This window comes from Terrapene carolina, unplaced genomic scaffold, assembly GCF_002925995.2.
Source record: "Terrapene carolina triunguis isolate 2854851 unplaced genomic scaffold, T_m_triunguis-2.0 Scaffold68, whole genome shotgun sequence".
Taxonomy (NCBI): Eukaryota; Metazoa; Chordata; order Testudines; family Emydidae; genus Terrapene; species Terrapene triunguis.
Window position 1 is genome coordinate 25,457,421 of NW_020664419.1, and position 24,062 is coordinate 25,481,482.

General features: G+C 41.6%; 1 protein-coding gene across 1 annotated transcript in view; it reads right to left on the reverse strand.

Moving 5' to 3' along the window:
• Positions 1–24,062, reverse strand: part of CELSR1 (cadherin EGF LAG seven-pass G-type receptor 1) — a 273,393-nt gene that overhangs the window by 113,480 nt on the left and 135,851 nt on the right. Inside the window, exon 3 of the mRNA XM_026648694.1 lies at positions 4,749–4,971. Within this exon, the coding sequence (XP_026504479.1) occupies positions 4,749–4,971 (223 nt within the window). The remainder of the gene's footprint in view (positions 1–4,748; positions 4,972–24,062) is intronic.

Genomic DNA, 24,062 nt, shown 5'->3' on the forward strand with positions numbered 1-24,062 from the left:
TTTGGATCTGTATTCACCAGGAGTTGGTGAAAGGAAGGAGGGGGGAAGGGTCAATTTCTCCTTGTTTAAGATCCAAGGAGTTTGGATCTGTATTCACCAGGGAATTGGTGAGAGGTTTCTAAAAGCTTCCCAGGGTAGGGAATGGTGGCAGCGGACCAGAACTAAGCTGGTAGTTAAGCTTAGAAGTCCTCATGCAGGCCTCTACATTTGTACCCTAAAGTTCAAAGTGGGGATACAGCCTTGACAAAGGCAAATTCACGCATCTTGATGATTCCATTAAATGAGTTCGGGTTTTCTTCATTTTTAATTTAATGTTCTCTAATCTCAAGAATTTGATGCTCCAGAAGCAGGAGGAGTTTCCGCTTTTGTGCTAGGAAATAACTGATAGCCCTAGTTTTAGAAAAGCCTAGTTTTGGCCTCTGCAGCTCCTTTAAAATTTGAGTAGGGCTCATTATCAAATTCTTTAAATTTATCTATATCTATAACTAATTTTAATGTGTGAAGAAAAACAGAAGTCATCGGAAGTTTTTACAATTCTAAACAGTAGTAGTCTGCATTGATTCTGTATCATCAACCTCTAGAAAGCTTTGTGACCTAAAAGTTTGGGATGTTCTAAAATAACACACTTGTCTTATAAGTCTATGAAAGACAAATTTGAATTCAAAGCTCTGTTCCATGGAAAGAAGAAATGGCCTCTACCATAGGGCATGCAATGTGGCACCAATTAGTGGGGCTCTTGTGGAATAAAATGACCACAATCTTCTGAATCCTGACTCTAGAGAATTAGGAAGAGGCAGGTATTTCAGAGCACTGTGTCCTGGCATCTTCATTTTCCAGATCATAGTTTAATTCTTAACAAGACATATAGGTTATACTTACCATATGTTCTCCCTAAAGAAACAGATGCCAGAATCAGAGCTGGCTGGAAACCAGAATTTCCATTCTGTGGGAAAATCTGACATTTCAGGGGACAAAACTGTTCCAAATCAGAACGGAAAACTGAAAACTTCTGTTAGTCTTAAAGGTGCCACAGGACCCTCTGTTGCTTTTGAAATTCTGAAGTTTCTCATGAAACAAAATTTCAAAAAATTTGGATTGGGGCAACTGAAATGTGTCATTTTGTTAAGGTAAAATGTGTCATTTTGATTTTATAGTTTTATTTTTTTTAAAACATGTATATTATATTCACCTATTAAATATTATATTTTATATATGAGTGTAGCATTGAAATTAATATTGTACGATAATACAGAATTAGAAATGAAATAAAATATAATAATAATGTATGGAGATATACCTATCTCATAGAACTGGAAGGGACCCTGAAAAGTCATTGAATCCAGTCCCCTGCCTTTACTAGCAGGACCAAGTACTGATTTTGCCCCAGATCCCTAAATGGCCCTCTCAATGATTGAACTCACAACCCTCTGTTTAGCAGGCCAGTGCTCAAACTGCTGAGCTATCTCTCTCCCCCCCCAATAATAAAATTGAAATGAAATGTTTCAATATTATCAAAATGAGATAATACAAGTCCTGTAGAAAATACATCAAAACTGGCATATTCCTATGAAATGTTTCAATTTTGACTGAACTGTATTTTTGAGAGAAAACTGTTCCATCAAAACAATTTCGACCAGCTCTAAACAGAATATATCTGAAGAAAAGAGGGCAGAAGTGATTAGTTAGTTGAATAACAGTGTCAACTTCATATTTCTGTCTAAAAATGTTACTAGGAACTACTAATAAGAGTATTATAACTGAACGTGGGTAAAATATATATTTTTTCTATTTTTTTCAGTTTGTTTACCTTGTGCATTTAACAATACTTTGTATAAATTCAGTTTCACTGTTCTGTTGATGGTCAATTGAACTTCCTGTCTCATGCACTAGCAATTTGGTGTTCTTGCTTTAACTCTCTTTGCTGAAAAGAGCTGTATATACACATCAGCTGGGGAGCAGAATTTTTTTTAAAGGGAAGGTTTTGGTTCTTTGTTTTAATTTCAGGATGTACTACTTACAGAGTGCTTTATCAGAGACTGGAATTGTTTGAAATAAATCTTTTTAAAAAAATCAGTTGACAATTCCCTTTAAGTGAGGCTGAATGACTAAGAACTCTTGGGAGAGAGGAGAGATGGAGAGGAGGTGGGACACGTCTGATAAATGTCCCAAAATAACAGTGAGATTTAGCATGCAGAAATAGGGTATATGGTAAATAAGCATCTGACTATTTGTTCTCTTTCCTTTTCCCTTCTGTAAGAACATATGGTGAGTATAATTTATAGGTTCCAAACCATTTAAATGCTCAGAATGCCTCATTAGCTTGTAACATAGTCAGTGAACATATGGATTATTTTTAAAATCCCATTTTAGTCATGAGAATGAACTAGACAAACCTCCCACTCTTTGACCTCTTGGCGGAAAGTGGGGCCGGAGGACGCTAGTCACCCTGAGATAATAGGAATATTCACAAATCAAAAAATATGTAATGGCAAATCCTTTGTCTAGCCAAACTTCTACTTCTTGATTATCCTGAAGTAATGTTTCCCTCCTGTGTTGGAGGAGAATAAGGGGCAAGAAAATACTCAGCATAAAATCTAAAAGCCCATATAGTTTGTCATCCTGACCCATATAGGGACAAATTCTGTGCTAATTTACATCCTGTGCAATGCCATGAAGCTAATGGCACCTCTACCCCAATATAACGCTGTCCTCGGGAGCCAAAAAATCTTACCGCGTTATAAGTGAAACCGCGTTATATCGAACTTGCTTTGATCCGCCGGAGTGCGCAGCCCCGCCCCCCCGGAGCACTGCTTTACTGCATTATATCCGAATTCGTGTTATATCAGGTCGCGTTATATCGGGGTAGAGGTGTATTTAATTCAGCACCAAATATGCCTGTTGAGTTTTTAAAGATTTTGAAGTGGCTGCCTGGTGTGAAAACTATGATGCTAAGCCTTACTGTTTGCTGTTTTCTCAGTAAGTCCCACAAGGTGACTGTGAGCCATTCTAACCTGCAGCAGAACAGTTTCACACACCACACTTTGAGAATCTTCCTGGAAGCCTGTAAAATGACACCATGCGCTGCTGGAACAATTCTCTGGTAGTACAAGAGCTGAGCTGGCAGCCTGCCTCCAACACTCCCTTTGCATTTCATGTAAATCTGACAGTTCCAAGCCTTTTTTCCCCCCTCAGCTTTCTCTTGTCTAGCAGAGTTGACGCTTGAAAACCTTCCTATTTGGTTTTGAGATCTAATTTTGATCAGAATCAATGCAAAGCCATTCTATATATTCTTCGCAGTTTTCACAACCTTCCATACTAACCTTGATAAGTTATATTTATTGTAACTGCATGCTTTGATTTAACCATGGTTTCAAGACTCCGCAAAAAAAAAATGTGACCACTGTAGTGTTAAGGCAAGATCAAGAGTAAAATGGAAACATTCTGCAAAGAAGCAGCAAGCTATGCTTGAGTGTATAACAAGAATAAGCTAACTTTGAGGGTTTTCTTAGACTAAGTAAAGTGATTGATTTTAGCTAACTCAATAGCTAACCCGGACCTCTTTTTCTAATCTAAGCAAACACCCAAAGTTAGCTTCTTGTTGTTGTTTTTATCCATATTAGGTAACCCCAATCCTTTCACTGGTGTAGACGCAGCTTAGCACATTTTACCTTGACTCCGCCAAAGTCAACCCTTGGCCAGCTAAATCATGGTAAAATCTACCTCCAAAGAATCATTCTCCCAATCTTTGGAGCTCACAGAGATCCTTGGGTGACCTTGTGCATTCATACACATGGAGACGGTGATTAGGGCAGGAGAAGGTGGTCTGGGAGCAGAGACAGATGCCATCACCTCCCTGCTTAAAGTCTGCAGGGGCTATGCCATAAAGTTAATTTAGCTTAAGGCAGCAATGAATTTTATGCAGCTGCATCTGTCCCTGTGCTATACAACCCTCTTTGTAGGAGTGCCAGGAGCAGCAGAGGGTGGTAGAGGGAGCCAGCAACCCCAACTCTGCTGGGTGCCCCACTGGTGATCAGCACAGATCCAAACGGGGGCAGCACTAGTTGGGTAGAGGCATGGCCAGGCCAGTTGTGGGACATGCTGTTTTAGTCCATCTCCTCGCCAGCCTCTGCCAGATGCAAATTGAATATGCCCTCCTCCAGCAGAATCCCACATTTCCTCTCTCCAGGCACAGTGTCTCCTGCTGGCCCAACTGTGCCCTCCTGAGTCATGAGGGCTTGAAGGAGCCAATTCCCTCTATCTGTGTACAGGATTTTGCAATACTTCAGTACAAAAAAACCTACACAAAACAAAACACTGATCTGTGTGGCAGAGGAGCTGAATATTCTGGAAGTGAAAAGTTTTATGATAGGAGGGACACAGTCAGCACTTCATATTAGAGACAGCAAGACTGCTTTTAATTCCTGCCCACAATCCGGCTTTCAAATAATGCTCTTCGGGGCAGGGACCATCTAACTGCTCTGTGTTCGTACAGTGCCGGGCAAAATGGGGCCCCACTCCTGGCTACCTTTTGGACAATACCATAATAACATGATTAATAATAATCTCAAGTCGCATGATTCTAATTCTGCTCCCATAGGAGTCGATGGCAGACTTCCCACAGTAACCACTTTCACACATATTTAACTCTGGGGGCTACAAATATACAACAATATTTGGCCCTAAATCCAAATCAAGGAGAGATTTGGACTGAATCCTTTCTTATCAAGACAGAAGAGAAACGAACTTACATGAGGGAAACAGTGAAATGGAAGCGCTGTCTTAACCCTTTGAAGGTAACAAACGACTGTGGAGGGAAACTTCTTGTTGTCATCTCACAGTAAGGTCTCTCGTACTCTCCTGGGGGACACTCGCATTTGAAACCTCCTACCAGCAGATTAACACAGGTTCCTCCGTTTTTACATACTCCCGGTACGCAGCGGCCAGAGCGGGCATTCACTTCGCAATACTCTCCTGGAAGAAGGAGAAACAAAGATCAGTAGGAAACACTTGGCGCTAGATTCCAACTAAACAACAAATTGCCAGAGATACCAGTGAAGGAGATCAGTTATTATAGCTTAAAAAAAAAAAAAAGCTAACATGTTTTTAAATGTCTGTACATCAAGTTAAGTAGTTGTAATTGCAACAGAGTGTATGTACATGCCACACTGTTTCTCAAATTTTAATTCTCTGCATAGTTTAGGATAGTGTTTCCTCAGTGATCCTTTTTCAAATACTTCACAATGCTGGCTCTAATTTTTAGATTTCTAGGCTGCTTTCAGAACTGGTGGTAAATATATACCAGGAAGAAGGTGACATTATCATGTAAAAACCTGAATACTTCCTGTCAGTTAAAAAATGTGTCAATGGTTCCAGCATTTGATATTGTTTTCAATCACCCAGGATCAAATGTTCACTCCCGACTGTGAATGGTGTAAATAGATAAGTGTTGCATTTCCCCTTTAATGGAATTCAGTTTTACTGCAGGTGTCACTGACTAAGTACAACTGAGCCCGGAATATAGTATTTTTAAAGTGTGTGCATTTATATAAAGAATGGGCAGGATATAGGTGACATGCATAGTGCTTTCATTTTTTTTTTCACAGTGTCCTACCGACATTTACTTCGCTTTCCAAACAACTATACAGTCAAGTCATTCAGTTGTTAAGAGACATGTATACTGATTTACAAACTCCTGAAGATTTTTATCCTCAAATGCTGTAATTTTATTCCATACCAACCCCCACCCCAACCCTATATTAAGATTTTTGTTAATCTTAAACTCTCAAAATTCAGGAAATAGCAAAGGTAAGTTTGTACACACAACCTTAGCCATAACGACTTTTGCACATGCATTAAAATTTGGTCAAGATTTTCAAAAATGCTTAGTGAGTTTACAGTTTACAAGGTCTGTAGGAGATATTCTTGAGCCCCTTAACACCACACAAAATCTGCAGAGGCTGACGCAAAGGCTGCTGCAGAATTAACTGTTCTACAGAAAACTAGTTCTCTCTCTATGTTAATTATTTAAAATTTGTCTATCAGAATGTGGGTTGTGAGGTAACTGCCGTTGTTATCTTGATTATATCTACCCAGATCCTGCATGTAAAAAGTGTTCATAAAAACTAAAGTGAGTTTATATAATTAAATTAATCCCAGAAAGAGTGCCAGATAACTAAACATAGAGCAAAGCTGTGTGGCACAACCCAACTGAAGAAAGAAGTTTCCAACACTATAATATTTGCACAAATACTAGTCACAGGTCTATATAAAAACTTTGTAAGCGCATTCCTAAAGAATTCAAAACAATATTTAAGGAACTATGTCTCTCACACATACAAAACACAGTAGCATACACAAGTATACCATTATCACTCAGCAAGTCAAATTCAGACCTGTATAAGAGGGTACAGCTCCAGTACAGCCTACATCATCAGATCTGAATTTAGCTCAGTCAGTGCCTATACTGCTGATTATAATAAGAGTTACCTGTTTTAGGCAGCTGTGTGATATCTATAGGCATCTGCTTGGAAACAATCAGAAAGTTGGTATCTTAAAAAGTACCTATTGCAAGGCATGCTAGATCTAACCAAACAACTCTGTTCCAGGGTTGCCAAATATTTGTATAAATTGGAATTATACTCTGCATCTTCCCCCAAGACCCCAGCCCTGTCGCTTCCTCCTCTTCTCCCCTTGCCCCCACCACTTACTGGATTGTCTCCACCTCTCTCCTTCTGCCCCGGGGCTGGGACGGGAGCTGCTGCAGCCTGACAAGAGCTTGCCTACAAGTAGGAGGTGGCCCTGGCTGAGCAGGGGCTGGCACGGGTTAATGACCTGGCACCTCTCCTCACCCCGGGGTAACCGGACTTTTGGTGTCAGGTCAGTACATCTGACCAAACGCTGACAGGTCCCCTTTTCGACCGGACTTTCCGGTTGAACTGGGCACCTGGCAACCCAAAATGGCTTGGGTCCACATCAGCCACACCATCAAGGGCTCATTCACCTGCACATCCACTAATGTTATATATGCCATCATGTGCCAGCAATGCCCCTCTGCCATGTACATTGGCCAAACCGGACAGTCCCTCCGCAAAAGAATAAATGGACACAAATCGGACATCAGGAATGGTAACATACGTAAGCCAGTAAGTGAACACTTCAATCTCCCTGGTCATTCTATTACAGATTTAAAAGTCACTATCATTGAACAAAAAAAATTCAGAAACAGACTTCAAAGAGAAACAGCAGAACTAAAATTAATTTGCAAATTTAACACCGTTAATCTGGGCTTGAATAGGGACTGGGAGTGGCTGGCTCATTACAGAAGCAGCTTTTCCTCTCCTGGAATTGACACCTCCTCATCTATTATTGGGAGTGGACTACATCCACCCTGACTGAATTGGCCCTGTCAACACTGGTTCTCCACTTGCGAAGTAACTCCCTGCTCTCCATGTGTCAGTATATAATGCCTGCATCTGTAACTTTCACTCTATGCATCCGAAGAAGTGAGGTTTTTACCCACGAAAGCTTATGCCCAAATAAATCTGTTAGTCTTTAAGGTGCCACCAGACTCCTTGTTGTTTTTATAACCACAGGCTCCCTCTCCACCCCAACAATCAGAGACCAAGCTCCAGCCTGAGCTGCAACTTGAAACCACTGTCCACAGAGCTATTTTTAGGGCACTAGCGGGAGCCCCGCTTACCCAAGTCTGTTGACCTAGGCAGGGAGGCTCACTTCTGCAATCTGTGTAGACCTACCCAAAGACAACTCACCCCTCTTGTGTACTGAAACTCTTCAAGAATTAGAATGACACATTTTCTACATAAAAGACTAAGCTTGCCCCATTTTAAAGGAGTAGGATATTTAACAATATAAATCTCCAACTCCAAATGGAGTGGAATCCTCAAGGCCTGCTGAAAAGAGAACGATACACTTGACAAAAGCAAACAAGGCACAGAGCTGAACACAAACAGACATGATACAAACAGGGGGGATTGTTTCCATTCTGAAATGCTGTTGGAATACCATGGCAATACAGAGGGTTCTCATAATATAAGATCCTAAGGCTGCATTCATTAATCCTTCCTTATTCTTCTATGCAGAAAGAGTGCATAGACACAGTAGATTGCTAGTTTAGATACAAGTATAATTCCTGTTTATAGCAGACAAATGTAAAACCATTTAATAAACAACCGAAAGGGCGATCTTGTCTGAAATTGGGGATCTGCAGTGGTGATGAGAGAACTAGGGGATCTGCACTGCAATGAGGAATGGCTGCCGCAACCTGTGCGTATAGTTTATTCATCTGGTTTATGACTCAGCCAGTCTACCCCCGACTGTAACTAGCAACCTTTTCTCTATTAAAGTAATTTAATATTTCCTATAGTGTTGGTATTTGGGGACTCCCTGAACATACTTCTTATGTATCACAGCTCCGTGAAATCCAGGCAGGAGGTGTAATGCTACAGTGACCTTTAGTCCTCATAACATGTAACAGAGTCTTTTTCCACAATGAAACCTAGAGTGTGCACCTTTGGATAATTCTGCCTTATGTGTGGCTATCATCCCTCATGCAGACTTTTCGACTTTGAGAAATCTTTAATAAGAGCCAGCAACCAATCCACTATAAGTCAATCAATTTGTAAACACCTACAGGATTATAGGGTTATGCGGAATAGTCAGAATGTATTTGTTAAGAACAAATCAAGCCAAACCAACCTAATTTCCTTCTTTGACAGAGTAACTGGCCTAGTGGATGGGAGAAAGCAATACCTATGATATATCTTGATTTTAATAAGGCTTTTGACACAGTCCCACATGACATTCTTATAAGCAAACTAGGGAAATGTGGTCTAGATGAAATTTCTGCAAGATGGGTGCAAACTGGTTGAAAGACCTATTCAAAGAATAGTTGTTAATGGTTCACTGTCAAACTGGGAGAGTGGAAGGGGGTATCTAGAGGGGTCCTGCAGAGGTCAGTCCTGGGTCTGGTACTATTCAATATTTTCCTTAATGACTTGGATAATGGAGTGGAAAGTATGCTTATAAAATTTGCAAATGACACCAAACTGGAAGAGGCTGCTAGCACACTGGAGGGCAGGATTAGAATTCAAAAACAACCTTGACCATTTAGGGTACGTCTGCACTTTAATTAGACACCCAGGGCTGGCCCATGTCAGCTGACTCGGGCTCATGGAGCTAGGGCTCACGGAGCTGTTTAACGCAGTGTACATGTTCAGGCTTGGGCTGCAGCCTGAGCTCTGGGACCCTCCCACTTCGCAGGGTCCTAGAACCCAGTTCCACCCAAAGCCCAAACATCTAGAGTGCAATTAAACAGCCCTTAGCCTGAGCTGAGCAAGCCCGAGTCAGTTGGCATGGGCCAGACATGGGTGTCTAATTTCAGTGTAAACATACCCTTAGAGAACTGGTTTGAAATCAACAAGATGAAATTCAATAAACAACAGTGAAAAGTACTTCACTTTGGAACAAAATATCAAATGCATAACTACAAAATGGGGACTAACTGGCTAGATGGTAGTACTGTTGAAAAAGATGTGGGGGGCTAAAGTGTATCACAAATTAAATAACAGTTAGTGTGATGTAGTTGCAAAAAAGTCCAATATCATTCTGGGATGTATTAACAGGAGTGTTGTATGTCAGACATGGGAGGTAATTGTTCTGCTCTACTTGGCACTGGTGAGGCCTCAGATGCAGTTCTGTGTCCAATTCTGGGTGCCACACTTTAGGAAAGATGTGGACAAACTTGACAGAGTCCAGAGAAGAGCAACAAAAATGATAATAGGTTAAGAAAACCTGACCTATGAGGAGCAGTTATAAAAAAACCTGGCATATTTAGTCCTGAGAAAAAAAGATTGAGGGGGGAACCTGATAGTCTTCAAATATGTGAAGGGCTGATATAAAGAGGACAGTGATCAATTGTTCTCCATGTCCACTGAAGGTAGTACCAGAAGCAATGGGCTTAATCTGCAGCACGGGAGATTTAGGTTAGATATTACAAAAAGCTTTCTAACTATAAGGATAGTTAAGTACTGGAATAGGTCCTCAGAGCAGGGGGCTGGACTTGATGACCTCTCGAGGTCCCTTACAGCCCTACATTTCTATGATTCTTCAACGCATAATAAATATATTTTCTGATAAAATTTAAAAGAATTTTTCATGTGTGTTAATACAATAAAGTATTCTGATATGTGGCAATGGGAATGGTATAATAACAAGCAGAAGAGAAAACAGAGAAGGAAATCTCACTGCCTAGTCAAAGTGCTTTTATTTGATCTCGTACTGAAGGGTTCCACTCTATAACCAAATCAAATAATTACTGATTGTCTTACCAGATCGATCTCTCTGTAAGATATGATAGGTGTTAAAGGATTTAAAGAAACAAATAATAATGATGATGGTAAAAATTAAAAGAAACAAAGCATGGAGAAATAAACCCATAATTGCAAATAAATTGTAAGCAGAAACATTAGCTTTAGATTATCAAACTGTATAGTAATTTGAATCAACGAACGAGTCTTTGCCGAAAAGCTCCGGGTTTGGTTAGTTAACTTGATTCTACAATGACAAAGCATAAAGTCAGCTACTTTTCTAGAAATAACAATTTAATGACATTGAAAAAAAATAAGGAGGTATTCTAAAAGCTTAAATCAGATACTTCAGATACCTCAGAATACTGTACCATTCTATGACTGTTTTAACTGGAAATACCATGTTAAACAAGAGTTAGCACAAACCAGCAGGTCTGCACTGAATTGCTTTTTTCAGTTTTTCTTTTTCATTATGCTCTGGATACATATTATTTTTTTCACTCAGTAGCTGTAACTGCTTCACCTGAGCTACAGGCAGTTTGGTAAGTGGACTGCAATTGCAGGTCTAAGAGGAAATACATTCTTTCCGTATTTTAATGGAAAGGAGAAATAACAAGGAATACGGCAGCAAAATTCTTTTAAAAAGAAATCCCCCATGACCAGTTTTCTTGAAGGACAACCAACCATTTGTGTGCAAATCTCCTTGACATCTTAAACATTATACAAAAAAATCCCTCTTCCTCCTCTAACAAATACAACTGAAAAATGGCTCTGGTGATGGTACTGAAACAATCTGTACAACAAACAAAGCAACCATAAAAATAAAAGGGGGAAATCCCTCCAGAGCAATAAATATCCATTTTTAAAATCTACTCCATTAATGTGAAGTCTTCACTCCTTCTGAACTTTGTATTGGTTGGCAGAAAGCCTAAGTAACATGAACACTCAGGGGAGAGATAACCAAGCAACAAAATCTCTAAAGCAGGACTCTTAAAGTTCTATATAACACTAAAAAAGACTAGGATTCCATTAGAATCTCATCAGGCCTCCAAGTTAAACATTGATAGACTGAGTGAATAGCCACTACAAGGAGTTGGTGGTATACAGTTACAGTAAGCAAGGAAACTGACTGTTCTAGCAGTTCCAATCTTGTTGATACCTGTTTAGAAGTGAGTGACGCTCTTTGCAGAGGCAAGTAAGACCATGTCCAACAAAATGAACAAAGAGTATTTGATGTGCAACCTGTAAAAGGAAATTTTTCCTTTCCAATCTACTCTGCAGGTATCTAGTTTATATTCTCCACTTATTTCATATACAGGAGTAGTGCAGAACATGCATCAGAGAGCTGTATTGGGGATAAGAGATACCTGGAGGCAAATTTATGTCTGTTGACATGAGATACACAGAGCCAAATTCATGACTTCACTGACTCCACCAGGCATGAATCTAGCTCTCAGTGTAGACTGGAGAATTTTGCACTAGCTCTGGGTATGTTTCATCTACAAATTAAAACATTGCAAAAATCTTTCTTCCAACTTTATTTAAAAAAAAATCATATAGCAGTGAAGCAGAGAAAGTGACCCCGTCAGTCCTCTGGGATGAAGAAGAGGATGGATTCTGGAGTGCTGACACTGTCTGAGGACTTGTGAATGTGAAAGCCAGGAATAACAAAAGGAAAGACACACACACACACCTGTGTCTCCTCTATCATCTATGGGTAAAATCCTGGCCCCACAGAAGTCAATGGCAAAACTCTCACTGCCTTCCTTGGGGCCAGGATTTAGCCCCATATATCAAGAAACCGCCCTCTCTCTCTCTCTCTTTTTTTTTAAGATTGACATTGATATGAACTACTTTGGGATTGATTCTCATCTCAGTTACACTGCAGTAAATCCAGAATAACTCATTGAAGATGATCAATTATTCCAGATTTAAATCAGAAGCTGACCACCTTTTCCCCCTTCTCAGCCCCCATCGAGACTGGGCTGATCCACAAAGTTGAGACTTAATCCAAACTTTCTGAAAGTGTGGAGATGTTCAGTTTCAGTGTTTGGTTTGAACCTGTCTCAGCTCTTGTTTGGTTTTGGCTCTCTTTACAATTAGAGCTGAGAACAAACTTACTAAGGATCATTTTGGGAAACAGATTTAGCATAAAAAAAATTAAAATTCTACCTAGGGCTGTACTCTCTTTCCTCATAATCATATCTCTGGATCTAAGATCATTGTACTAGTGGACATAACCAGCAGTAAAACCCTGAATAGTGAAGGATGAATTGTGCGATACAACTACCGCTCTGCCAGCTATGTCACCTTTATACCCATTCAGCTCACACTTCCACATCTGTCTCCTGTGCCTTTTCCCACAGTACCTTCTGCACATGCAATGTAGTCCTCATCCCAGTTCACTACCTCCCCACGTTCAAGCTCCTCTAAAGACTCACTCCCTTCTGCACTGCCTGGAAATGAGCCAAATTACACACACAGGGGCTGATCCAAAGCCCATCTGCTGTCAATGGCAGTCTTCCAACTGATTCCAATGGGCATTGGATCAATCCCACACACTTCAGAGGTACAAATTATTGATTCTTCTGGGCTTCTCAGTGCATCCTGTCTGTTGTTCTTGTGCTTGATCCTGTAACTACTTAGGCCAGTAAGTTATTTTATTTATATAAGCAGCACTGGGTAGGTGTACTGGACTACATACTTGAGTAATGTTATTGGCAGGATTGGGCCCTTAGATTATAAACATCAAAGCACTATTTGTCACCTTTTCATGTGCTCAGCAAATAATATTTAAACTAATAATGACAGAACAGCAGCCATATAAAGACATGCAGTTTAGCTTGATAAAGCTTTGCAGTACTATGTACTAATTTCTAAATAGATGATTGGTTTCACAGAATGTGCCTTTATGTGGCTGAATAGTTAGGTACAGATTCTGATACCATTACTCCTGTTGAATAGAGCTGTACTCCACAAATAGCCCCTGTCAGGGTTCCCTCCCCACTCTGAACTCTGGGGTACAGATGTGGGGACCCCCATGAAAGACCCCCTAAACTTATTTCTACCAGCTTAGGTTAAAAACTTTGCCAAGGCACAAATCCTTTCCTTGTCCTTGGACGGTATTGCTGCCACCACCAAGTGATTTAGACAAAAATTCAGGAAATGGACCACTTGAAGTCCCTATTTCCCCAAAATATCCCCCCAAGCTCCTTCACCCTCTTTCCTGGGGAGGCTTGAGAATAACATACTAACCAATTAGTTACAATGTGAGCACAAACCAACCCCCTTGGTTTTTAGGACACTGAAAATCAATCAGGTTCTTAAAAGAAGAACTTTATTATAAAGAAAAAAGTAAAAGAAGCACCTCTGTAAAATCAGGATGGAAGGTAACTTTACAGGGTAATAAAAAGATTTAAAACACAGAGGATTCCCCTGTAGGCTTAGCTTCAAAGTTACAAAAACAGGAATAAAACTCACTCTTAGCATAGGGAAAATTCACGAGCTAAAACAAAAGATAATCTAACTCATTTCCTTGCCTTACTTACAATTTTTGTAATCTTAGATGCTTATTTCATATATGTTTTTAGGAGATGTTTTTTCCTGCCCTGGTCTCTCTCTCTGTCCCGAGAGGGAACAAACAAAGAGAGCACAAACAAAACCTTTCTCCTCCCCCCTCCCCCGATTCGAAAGTATCTTCTTTCCCCATTGGTTCTTCTGGTCAGGTGCCAACTAGGTTAATTGAACTGATTAACCCCTTACAGGTAAGGCAATTCAGTACAGCTACTCAGGAGGGATTTTATGCTACCCTTAGCTGTACGTTTATGACAGCCCCTCTGAAGTAATTCAGGATACTTTTGCAGTCAGGTACTATTAACACGAGAAAGAGTATCAGAAGCCGCAGGAAGAAAATACCTTAGGCTAACCTGTTTTCAATTAAATCCACAGTGATTCCATTTACTTCAGTGGAGTTACCCTAATACTTCAATAGGAACTTTGCCTGACTAAGGACTGCAGGACTTGACACAATGAGATTATGAATTGCTCTGATTATGATACATTTCAGGAAAAATAAAGTTTGCTAAGAAATGTGAAAAGCTTGGCTCAAAGGTAACCACACTGAGGTGAAAATGGAGGGATTAGAGATGGCGGTAAAGGTAACCATGTCTTAATCACAGTGTAACAGAAGTAAACAATACTATGGAGGTCAAAATGGATTTACTAGAAAATAAGAGGAAAGGTAGAAGTTTGCAGATTGGGAGTTTATGGACTCTTTCTCATTGATCAGTTGGGAGAATTCTCTTAAAATTGTGATTAATGAGCCTCTGCAGGCTGATCCCACACCAGCTCCGCTTCAGATAGATCCTGTCATTCCTCACTTTGCTAAGAAAATAAAAGTCTAACTTGTCTTCTTGACTGAACTTGTTTTGTATGTCACATGGTAGGACTAATACCTATAACCTCCCTCTAGGTTATACACCCTTCCATATTTTAGCCAAAAAGAAGAGAGCCTTTGGTGCACTTGAATAAAAAATGGTTGAGTGACAAAGGACTAAACTGTCCACTTTGTTCAGTTTCATTCAGACCAGGAACTAACATATCCTCCACCCCAGAAGATACATAAGAGGGAGGAATAGCTCAGTGATTTAAGCATTGGCCTGTTAAACCCAGGATTGTGAGTTCAATCCTTGAGAGGGCCACTTAGGAATCTAGGGCAAAATCAGTACTTGGTCCTACTAGGGAAGGCAGGGGGCTGGACTCGATGACCTTTCAAGGTCCCTTCCAGCTCTAGGAGATAGGACATCTCCATTAATTTATTTATTTTATAACAGCTAAGAGACTCTTGTATCTTTTCATTCAGACTTTCAGCTACTTGTTTCTTTTTTTTTTTTTCAAAATGTATAAGAAGTTAAATAAAATTCTCTGGGGGCTTGTTTATATGGAGATTTAGTGCATGGCAAGTCGGGATATAAATCTACAGTGCCCTAGGATGCCGTGGAAGGGGGTGGGCTGGTAAAGATCAGCCTGGTTAGTCTGATCTTCCTTTGCCTGTAGATGTAGAAGATTATCCTACACCCGGAGCATATTTATTTGTCAATGGGTATACTGGTTACTTTTGTTTGTTTTATTTATACCTGGCTACTTGATGATGAGTTATTGTTAAAGTCTCCTTGTTTAAATTAATATTACTATATAGGATAACAGTGCATTAATGTGGATATAATCCTGTGCAGCATTTATTTATATCAGTACTTTGTATCATACACATATTTGGCTCTCTCTCCTATCTCCAGATGGACTCTAACCCATTTGGACTAAAACAGTCTTTTATGACTATTTCTTTATAGTGATTTCCTATTGTGTATGTCTGTTGAAAAAAGGATTTACTCTGAAACTCTAGAAAAATGTTCTGTTACGGTTAAAGCATATTAGACATTGTAACTCAACAATAATCAATGTTTTCCTCTTTCTATTTATCATGGTTTGTATTTGCTTCAGTTGTAAAATACTGCAGAAATCAAAGAAAATGTTTTTGTTGCATGTTAAAGTGAACAGTTCTGAACTGACAGAGGGGACGGACTAGTTGGCTTTCCACAAGCCTTCGACTCCCAAGTGCCTAAGTAACTTTCAAAGACGTTATTTATGCCACGTTTGAAAATGTTAACCCATGTTTAACAAGCAAGGCACAATGTTGGCACATATTATTCCAAGGACACTCCTCCTCTGACTAAGCAAAAGAAATATTTGCTTTCTGGAAGCTGAACATTTTTCGTAGGTGCTGCAAAGATTTCAAAAAACCATTGTCCTGGTTCTTAAAAAAAGCATAATGCTAAATGCAGCAGCAGTGGATAGTGGAGAAAGGTGTCTGACTGATGGTCTATACGTTGTCACCAGCCCTCACCTAGCTGGATGAACAAGCAGCTGGGAAAAGAAGACGAAAGGAGTTTTTTCTCCTTATGCCTGGCCCTCTGTAGAGGTACAGTTGCAGTCATTGCACTCTTGGCACACAAAAACTGGGAAGTCAATGGTGCAAAACTCCTCAAAGCATATGGGACAAGAGTAAGGCCATGGCTCTGCCTCCACCTTCCAAACCCTATTTCCCTCCAAACAACAGAGCTGTGCCAGCACAAGATGGAGTTCACACTGTAACCCATACTACTGGCTATCATGCTGATCAATACAGTCTCAGGTTTCCTTGTACTCCTCCCCTGATCTGTCTGTATCCATCTGTTGTCTCTTGTCTTTTACTTTGATTGTAAAAGACAACAGAGAATGTCTTTGTTCTGTGTTTGTACAGCACCTAGCACAGTGGGGTTCTGGTCCATGGCTGGGGCTCCGGTCCATGGCTGGGGCTCCTAGGTGCTATGATAATATAAATAAGAAGTAAAAGGAAGATGATGGGTCTCTGTTCCCGCAAACTCCCATTGGAGTTGTGCCTGCCTGAGGCACTGTACTTCCATGGGCACCTGCTGGTCCCCCCAGCCTTCCTCCTCACCCCCAGCACAGACAGAGGCTTAAAAGCACAGTCCTGACCTAAGGAAGGGAGAGATGTGCCACTTTCCCCTTCCCCCACCCTGCAGACTCACAAAACAAAACAAAAAGCACCCAGTGGGGATGGATGATTAAGGATTCAGTTCTTTTGTCTCATTCAAATGAGAAGGAATAATTGAAAAAAGAAACAATACTGATGGGGATTACAGATATTTAGGGCACATCTGCTGGAGAAATGAATTAGTCTATGGACTGCAGAAATTCTGAACACATTCTCAATATTGTAATATCAATTTCTGATGGCCACTAAGGGCTGTTCAAAGCTCTTTATCTCCTGTGTAACTTCCACTCATGTCAATGGGATCTATGTGCACAGCTTGAGGCCGTGATATGCTAATACACTTTCTGCCTTCAATGTTTGTTAAGTATTGAAAGCTCCTAAATCAAAAGTTAGGCCTTGTCTAGACTTGAAAGATCTGTAACCAGTTCCAGCAACAGGACTAGCAATGATGTAAACACTAGATGAGTTGCCAGCTCTTATCATTTGATTGCAAATCTTGCAATATTTAGTGTTTTTCTTGAGGTCCCAGCAGTTGGAGTCAAGAGAGTGCATGAGACTTCAGCTCTCATTTTTTGAAAAAAGTAAATTTCTAGTCCTCGTAGCTACAAAGAAAAGCTTCAAAAGAGCACCCTGAAAGCTCAGAAACTAAAAGACAAAAAATACATCTCCAATTTTTTTTTTTAAGGGTAAGTCTACATTGACAGAGTTACAGTGCCGGCAGTTACAGTGCGCTCAGAGAGCACTGAAGGGAAACCGCTATTGTGTGCTCACACTGTGAGCTGCCTGCACAATAGCATGTTCACACTTGCGGCACTTGCAGCGGTATTCGGAGCAGCGCACTCTGGGCAGCTATCCCACAGAGCATCTCTTCCTCTTCTGCTGCTAAGAGTTGTGGGAAGGCGGAGGGGGTCGCAGGGCATCCTGGATCCTGTCCCAATGCCCCGTGATGCATTGCTTCGCATCCCAGCAATCCCTGTGCTTCCGTCCGCATTTGGCGTCATCTTTCAACAGTTTGTGTACTGCGCACTCTGCCTCTTCGGTCTCCAGGAAGGGATCCCGCACTGTTCACCAATATGCTGCTTGCTCTCACTAACACATCACGAGTGGCAGCGGAGCTATTCCTTAAACTACAAAGGCAAGAGGAGTGCAACATTGATCTCGCCACGCGAAGTAGCTACGACATGAGATTGCTTGTGGCATTCACGGAGGTGCTGACCACCGTGGAACGCCGCTTTTGGGCTCGGGAAACAAGCACTGAGTGGTGGGATCACATTGTCATGCACGTCTGTGATGACGAGCAGTGGCTGCAGAACTTTTGGATGAGGAAAGCCGCATTCATGGGACTGTGTGATGAGCTCGCCCCAGTCCTGTGATGCAAAGACACGAGAATGACAGCTGCCCTGCCACTGGAGAAGTGCGTGGCGATTGCACTGTGGAAGCTGGCTACTCCAGCCTGCTTCCAATCTGTCGCTAACCAGTTCGGAGTGGGAAAGTCGACCATTGGACTCGTGTTGACGGAAGTGTGTAGGGCCATTAATCGCATCCTGCTCCAAAAGACCATGACTCTGGGTAACGTGCATGACATTGTGGATGGCTTTGCACAAATGGGCTTCCCTAACTGCGGAGGGGCGATAGATGGCACGCATATTCCAATTCTGGCACCAGACCACCTAGCTACCGAGTACATTAATCGGAAGGGGTATTTCTCTATGGTTTTCCAGGCGCTTGTGGATCACCGTGAGCGTTTCACGGACATTAACACAGGTTTACGATGCATGCATCTTTCGGAACACTGGCCAGGGCTTTTAAGAATAAGATTCAATGGGGCACATGGGAATGAAAATTACACCGAAGTTTCCAGTTACTGCTGAGCACTATAGTAGGTGCGCGTAAAAAAAACATACTGCAGTGCAAATTACACTGATTTGGCATGAGATATGGTGATGTAACACACAGCCTTTCAAGGGCTTATGCTTTATCTCCATATCTATCTAGCAAAAAAACCAATTACTATATGTCTAGAGATACAACGTACATTAAGACATGGTGTCTGCAATTTATATTATCGCACTTGAGATAATAAAGTCTTGGAACAGACTTTTCTAAAAATTCCATCTCCCTGTTATCCTGTATTATGTACATGATGAGAAGCCTTAAGGCATATGCACAAAAAACACGTCTACCCCCAACACATTTACATCCATTTATAAACTTTGCAGGAATATCCCTTACTCAGTTGGTATTTGTAATGGAAATAACAATCTTAGAGTTAAGAAGAGAAGAAATCTTACTCTGCCCTGAAGGTATATAGGCCCGATGCTCAGCTGATGCATTATTTAGTGTCTTCCTTCTACACCTCCTTGACACTCATTCAGAATAGCTATTTTAAAGAAGGGGAAGTAGAAAGAATGGGAAACTAGATCAAGCTGGACATGCTACCTAAGGGCTAGATTTTGCAACACCTTCTCATATTAGTGAGCACTTAGTCAATCAGTTCCACTGCCTTCAATGCAGGACAAGGTTGCACTATTTAACTCTTAAGCGTTTCCACAGATAGAAGTAATGGAGATCAGTTATGAATGAGTCAAGGCTGCATATCCAGGAAAAAGGGCTATTTCTTGGAGAAAAATGGCAATTATCCCTAGACACCATATATTTCAAAAGACATGGTTTAATTGCCAGTTTCAATCACTCAATGCTTTGTATGGTGTGAAAAATGTTCCATTATGTACTGTGACAGACCCAGACCAGTGGGGTACAGGAGTCTGGTCGAGGGCAAACATACTGGTCACTGGATGAGTAGTTTTCTGTTCCCTGAGTGACCAGAGCAGGGGCTGCACTAGAGTAATCAGGAACCTGCTAGAACCAATTAAGACAGGCAGGATAATTAAGACACCTGGAGCCAATTAAGAAACTGCTAGAATCAATTAGGACAGGCTAGCTAATCAGGGCACCTGAGTTTAAAAAGGACCTCACTTCAGTTTGTGGTGTGCATGTGAGGAGCTGGGAGCAAGAGGCACTAGGAGCTGAGAGCGAGAAGACCTATTGGTGGAAGACTGAGGAGTACAAGCATTATCAAACACCAGGAGAAAGGTCCTGTGGTGAGGATAAAGAAGGTGGTGGGAGGAGGCCATGGGGAAGTAGCCCAGGGAGTTGTAGCTGTCACGCAGCTGTACCAGGAGGCACTCTAGACAGCTGCAGTCCATAGGGCCCTGGGCTGGAACCCAGAGTAGAGGGCAGGCCCTGGTTCCCCCCAAACCTCCCCTGATCAGACACAGGAGGAACTGACCTGGACTGTGGCTTCTACCAGAGGGGCAGGTCTCTGGGCTGTTTCCCGACCCACATGGTGAATCTGTGAGGTGAGCAAATCTGCCAATAAGCGCAGGACCCACCAAAGTAGAGGAGAAACTTTGTCACAGTACCTAAATCAGGAAACAAAGGCTTTGGGTTGGGTCCTCTGTCTCCTAAATTCTTGAGATTTTTTGGCCTGTCTCCTACTTCTGAAAGGTTTAGCACCTTGTAAACTGGAGTAATAGTAATAGGATGAAATTTAATAGTGAAAAGTGCACGGTCATGCATTTAGGGATTAATAAGAATTTTGGTTATAAATTGGGGACACATCAGTTGGAAGTAACAGAGGAGGAGAAGGACCTTGGAGTATTGGTTGATCACAGGATGACTATGAGCCGCCAATGTGATATGGCCGTTAAAAAAGCTAATGCAGTCTTGGGATGGACTTCATCTGAGTAAGGAGGGAAATAGACTTCTAGGATGGAGGCTGGCACAACTGATTAAGAGAGCTTTAAACTAGGAATTTGGGGGAGATGGTTGGGAGATGTCCAGGTAATCTCCACGCCAGAATTTAACATTGAGAGGGAAGAAAATAAAGTAAGAAAGGATACAGCTGTAGGTATGAGAATGGACATAAGGAGGAAGGGTAGTGTAGATACCAGTCACAGTTATACTGGTGGTAGAATGTCTGTGTCTAATCGGGTAAAGAATGTCAGTGAAGCCAAATGGCAAAAATTAAGATGTTTGTACACTAATGCGAGGAGTCTAGGTAACAAAATGGAGGAACTAGAGCTACTGGTGCAGGAAGTGAAACCAGGTATCATAGGGATAACAGAAACATGGTGCATCAGGCAAGGTATTTTTGGTAAAGATAAGGAGGTGTTAGTACCATTAAATAAGACACTGGTGAGACATCATCTGGAATACTGTGTGCAGTTCTAGTCTCCCATGTTTAAGAAGGATGAATTCAAACTGGAACAGGTACAGAGAAGGGCTACTAGGTTGATCCGAGGAATGGAAAACCTGTTTTATGAAAGGAGACTCAAAGAGCTTGGCTTGTTTAGCCTAACCAAAAGAAGGCTGAGGGGAGATATGATTGCTCTCTATAAATATATCAGAGGGATAAATATCCGGGAGGGAGAGGAATTATTTAAGCTTAGTACCAATGTGGACACAAGAACAAATGGATATAAACAGGACATTAGGAAGTTTAGACTTGAAATTAGTCGAAGGTTTCTAACCATTAGAGGAGTGAAGTTCTGGAACAGCCTTCCAAGGGGAGCAGTGGGGTCAAAAGACATATCTGCCTTCAAGACTAAGCTTGATAAGTTTATAGAGGGGATGGTATGATGGAATAGCCTAATTTTGGCAATTAATTGATCTTTGATTATTAGCCCGTAAATATGTCCAATGGTCTGTGATGGGATGTTAGATGGGGTGGGATCTGAGTTACTACAGAGAATTCTTTCCTGGGTTCTGGCTGGTGAATCTTGCCCACATGCTCAGGGTTTAATTGATCGCCATATTTGGGGTCGGGAAGGAATTTTTCTCCAGGGCAGATTGGCAGAGGCCCTGGAGGTTTTTTCACCTTCCTCTGCAGCGTGGGGCACGGGTCACTTGCTGGAGGATTCTCTGCACCTTGAGGTCTTTAAACCACGATTTGAGGACTTCAATAACTCAGACATAGGTTAGGGGTTTGTTACAGGAGTGGATGGGTGAGATTCTGTGGCCTGAATTGTGCAGGAGGTCAGACTAGATGATCATAATGGTCCCTTCTGACTTTAAAGTCTATGAGTCTATTTAGGAGAAAGGAGACCCAGTCTCTTCTCCTCAGAGGAAAACCCTATTGTTTTCTTTGGAAGAGTCCAGTCCTCTTCCTCCTAAGCTCCTGTTTACTTTCCTCTGCTCTTCCTGCTGCTCTTAATGGTCTTATCTGCAGATTTAGCATAACAGAATCCAAGAGCAAAAGAGCAGTCTCCAACCAGCCGTCCCCACCACCCGCCCACTGCACTCTCATTCCCACCTTAGCAAGATAGATTGCTTAGGTTTGTCTCTTCACATGTACAATAAATAAGTGAAAAGCTGGTAAAAGCCTGAATGTCACATTTCCCACAGATTGAAGGATTGTCACAGGAAAGGGTCAATTTCAAATTTTCCATGTAACTTAAGATGACTATGAAAATAAAGCTGTAATATTAGGAGACTAGCAGACCTCAAATAAAATCATGCCTCTTGATTTTACAGTATTCTGCTTCTTAACAATTGTAACAGCTTTGTTAAAAAAGAAGGGTCATGGCCAAGGCTCCGTGTTTGTCACGGAGATCACGGAAGTCATGGATTCCAGGACTTTCTGTGACCTCCGTAACTTCTGCAGCGGCCAATGCGCCTGGCCCGGGGGCTGCCTAAGCAGCTCGAGGGTTGGGGTTAGGGGCGGTGCTTACCTGGGGAGGGGAAGCACGACAGGAGCTTCCCTCCCTTGGCTCCTAGCTCCGCCCGGAGGCACCACCCCCGGAGCTCCCATTGGCTGTGGTTCCCAGCCAATGGGAGCTGCAGAACCGGGAGTTGGTGTGGAGCGGAGGCAGCACGTGGAGCTAGGAGCTGGGGTCACTGCTTCCTAGGAGCTGGGAAGGGAGCCTGCCCCAGCCCCACCAACCTCCCCCCACCCCACATCCATGGCACCCCCTGGGCTGCAACTCCCGCTCCAGCACCCATGGTGCCCCCCGGGTCCACGACCCCCCAGCACCTGCAGCGCCCCCTGGGCAATCCCCCCACGGTGCCCCTAGGGCCATCCTCCTGAGCCATCCCCACCCCCAAGTTTTAGTCAGGGGTATATAGTAAAAGTAATGGACAGGTCCTGGGCCGTGAATTTTTGTTTACTGCCCGTGACCTGTCTCTGAGTTTTACTAAAAATACTCACGACTAAAACGTAGCCTTAGTCATGGCCAATTAGTAAGAATAATGGATAGCAGTGAGATAGCAGACAATAAAATATTAATCACGTATCATAAAAACTCCTTTAAAATAAATCTATTAAGGTAATTAAAACATGAGACCAGGATTTTCAGACTTTTAATTCCTCGCTATCTATGAGACATATTAGTGTAAAAGAAATCCACATACAAAAGCACAGTATCTCTGTCATTACTACAAGTTATACTGTAGGTTAAGGTGCTTTGCTTTAAGTGGTGCACAGAACTAGCAAAATTAATTTGATGTCCATGATATCATTCCTCTCATGTCTCCAAAAAGAGTTCCTGAACAACAAAGAATAGTCATCCAAAAAATATAGGGAGTAGCATTAAAACCTTAACCACATGATAAAGAGAGTTCTAAATCGTCTAAAAAAATATGAGAAACGTAAGTAATCTAAAAGCAAAACCAATCCTCCCACCCCCACCCAAAGCGACAAAGAGCTGGTCTACACTTACAATGCTGCACCTGCGCTGCTGTAGTGCTTTAGTGGAGATGCTACTATGCTGATGGGAAAGCTTCTCCTGTCGGAGTAGTTACTCCACCTCTGTGAGTGGTGGTGGCGATGGGAGAAGCCCTCCCATCAACATAGCACAGTCAACACTCAGGGGTATGGATTTTTCACACCCCTCAGCAACATAGTTCTACCGATGTAAGTTGATAGTTAGACCTGGTCTAAGACAAGAAACAGCCACATTTTCTTAACATCTTACAAAAGTCATTGGCCATGTGCAACGTAAGGTATCTTGTGTGCAAAACCTTGAGCTAAGCCTAATCTTTGAGCTATAACTAGGTAGAAATGTAAAAGAGTACATTTTATTTTTAGGCTTTTAGGTTTTGTTTTTTTAAAGGGACTGATGGAAAAAGAATCCTGTCAAGTTCCACAGCTTGTAATTAAACCTTATTAATGCTATTTTCTAGAT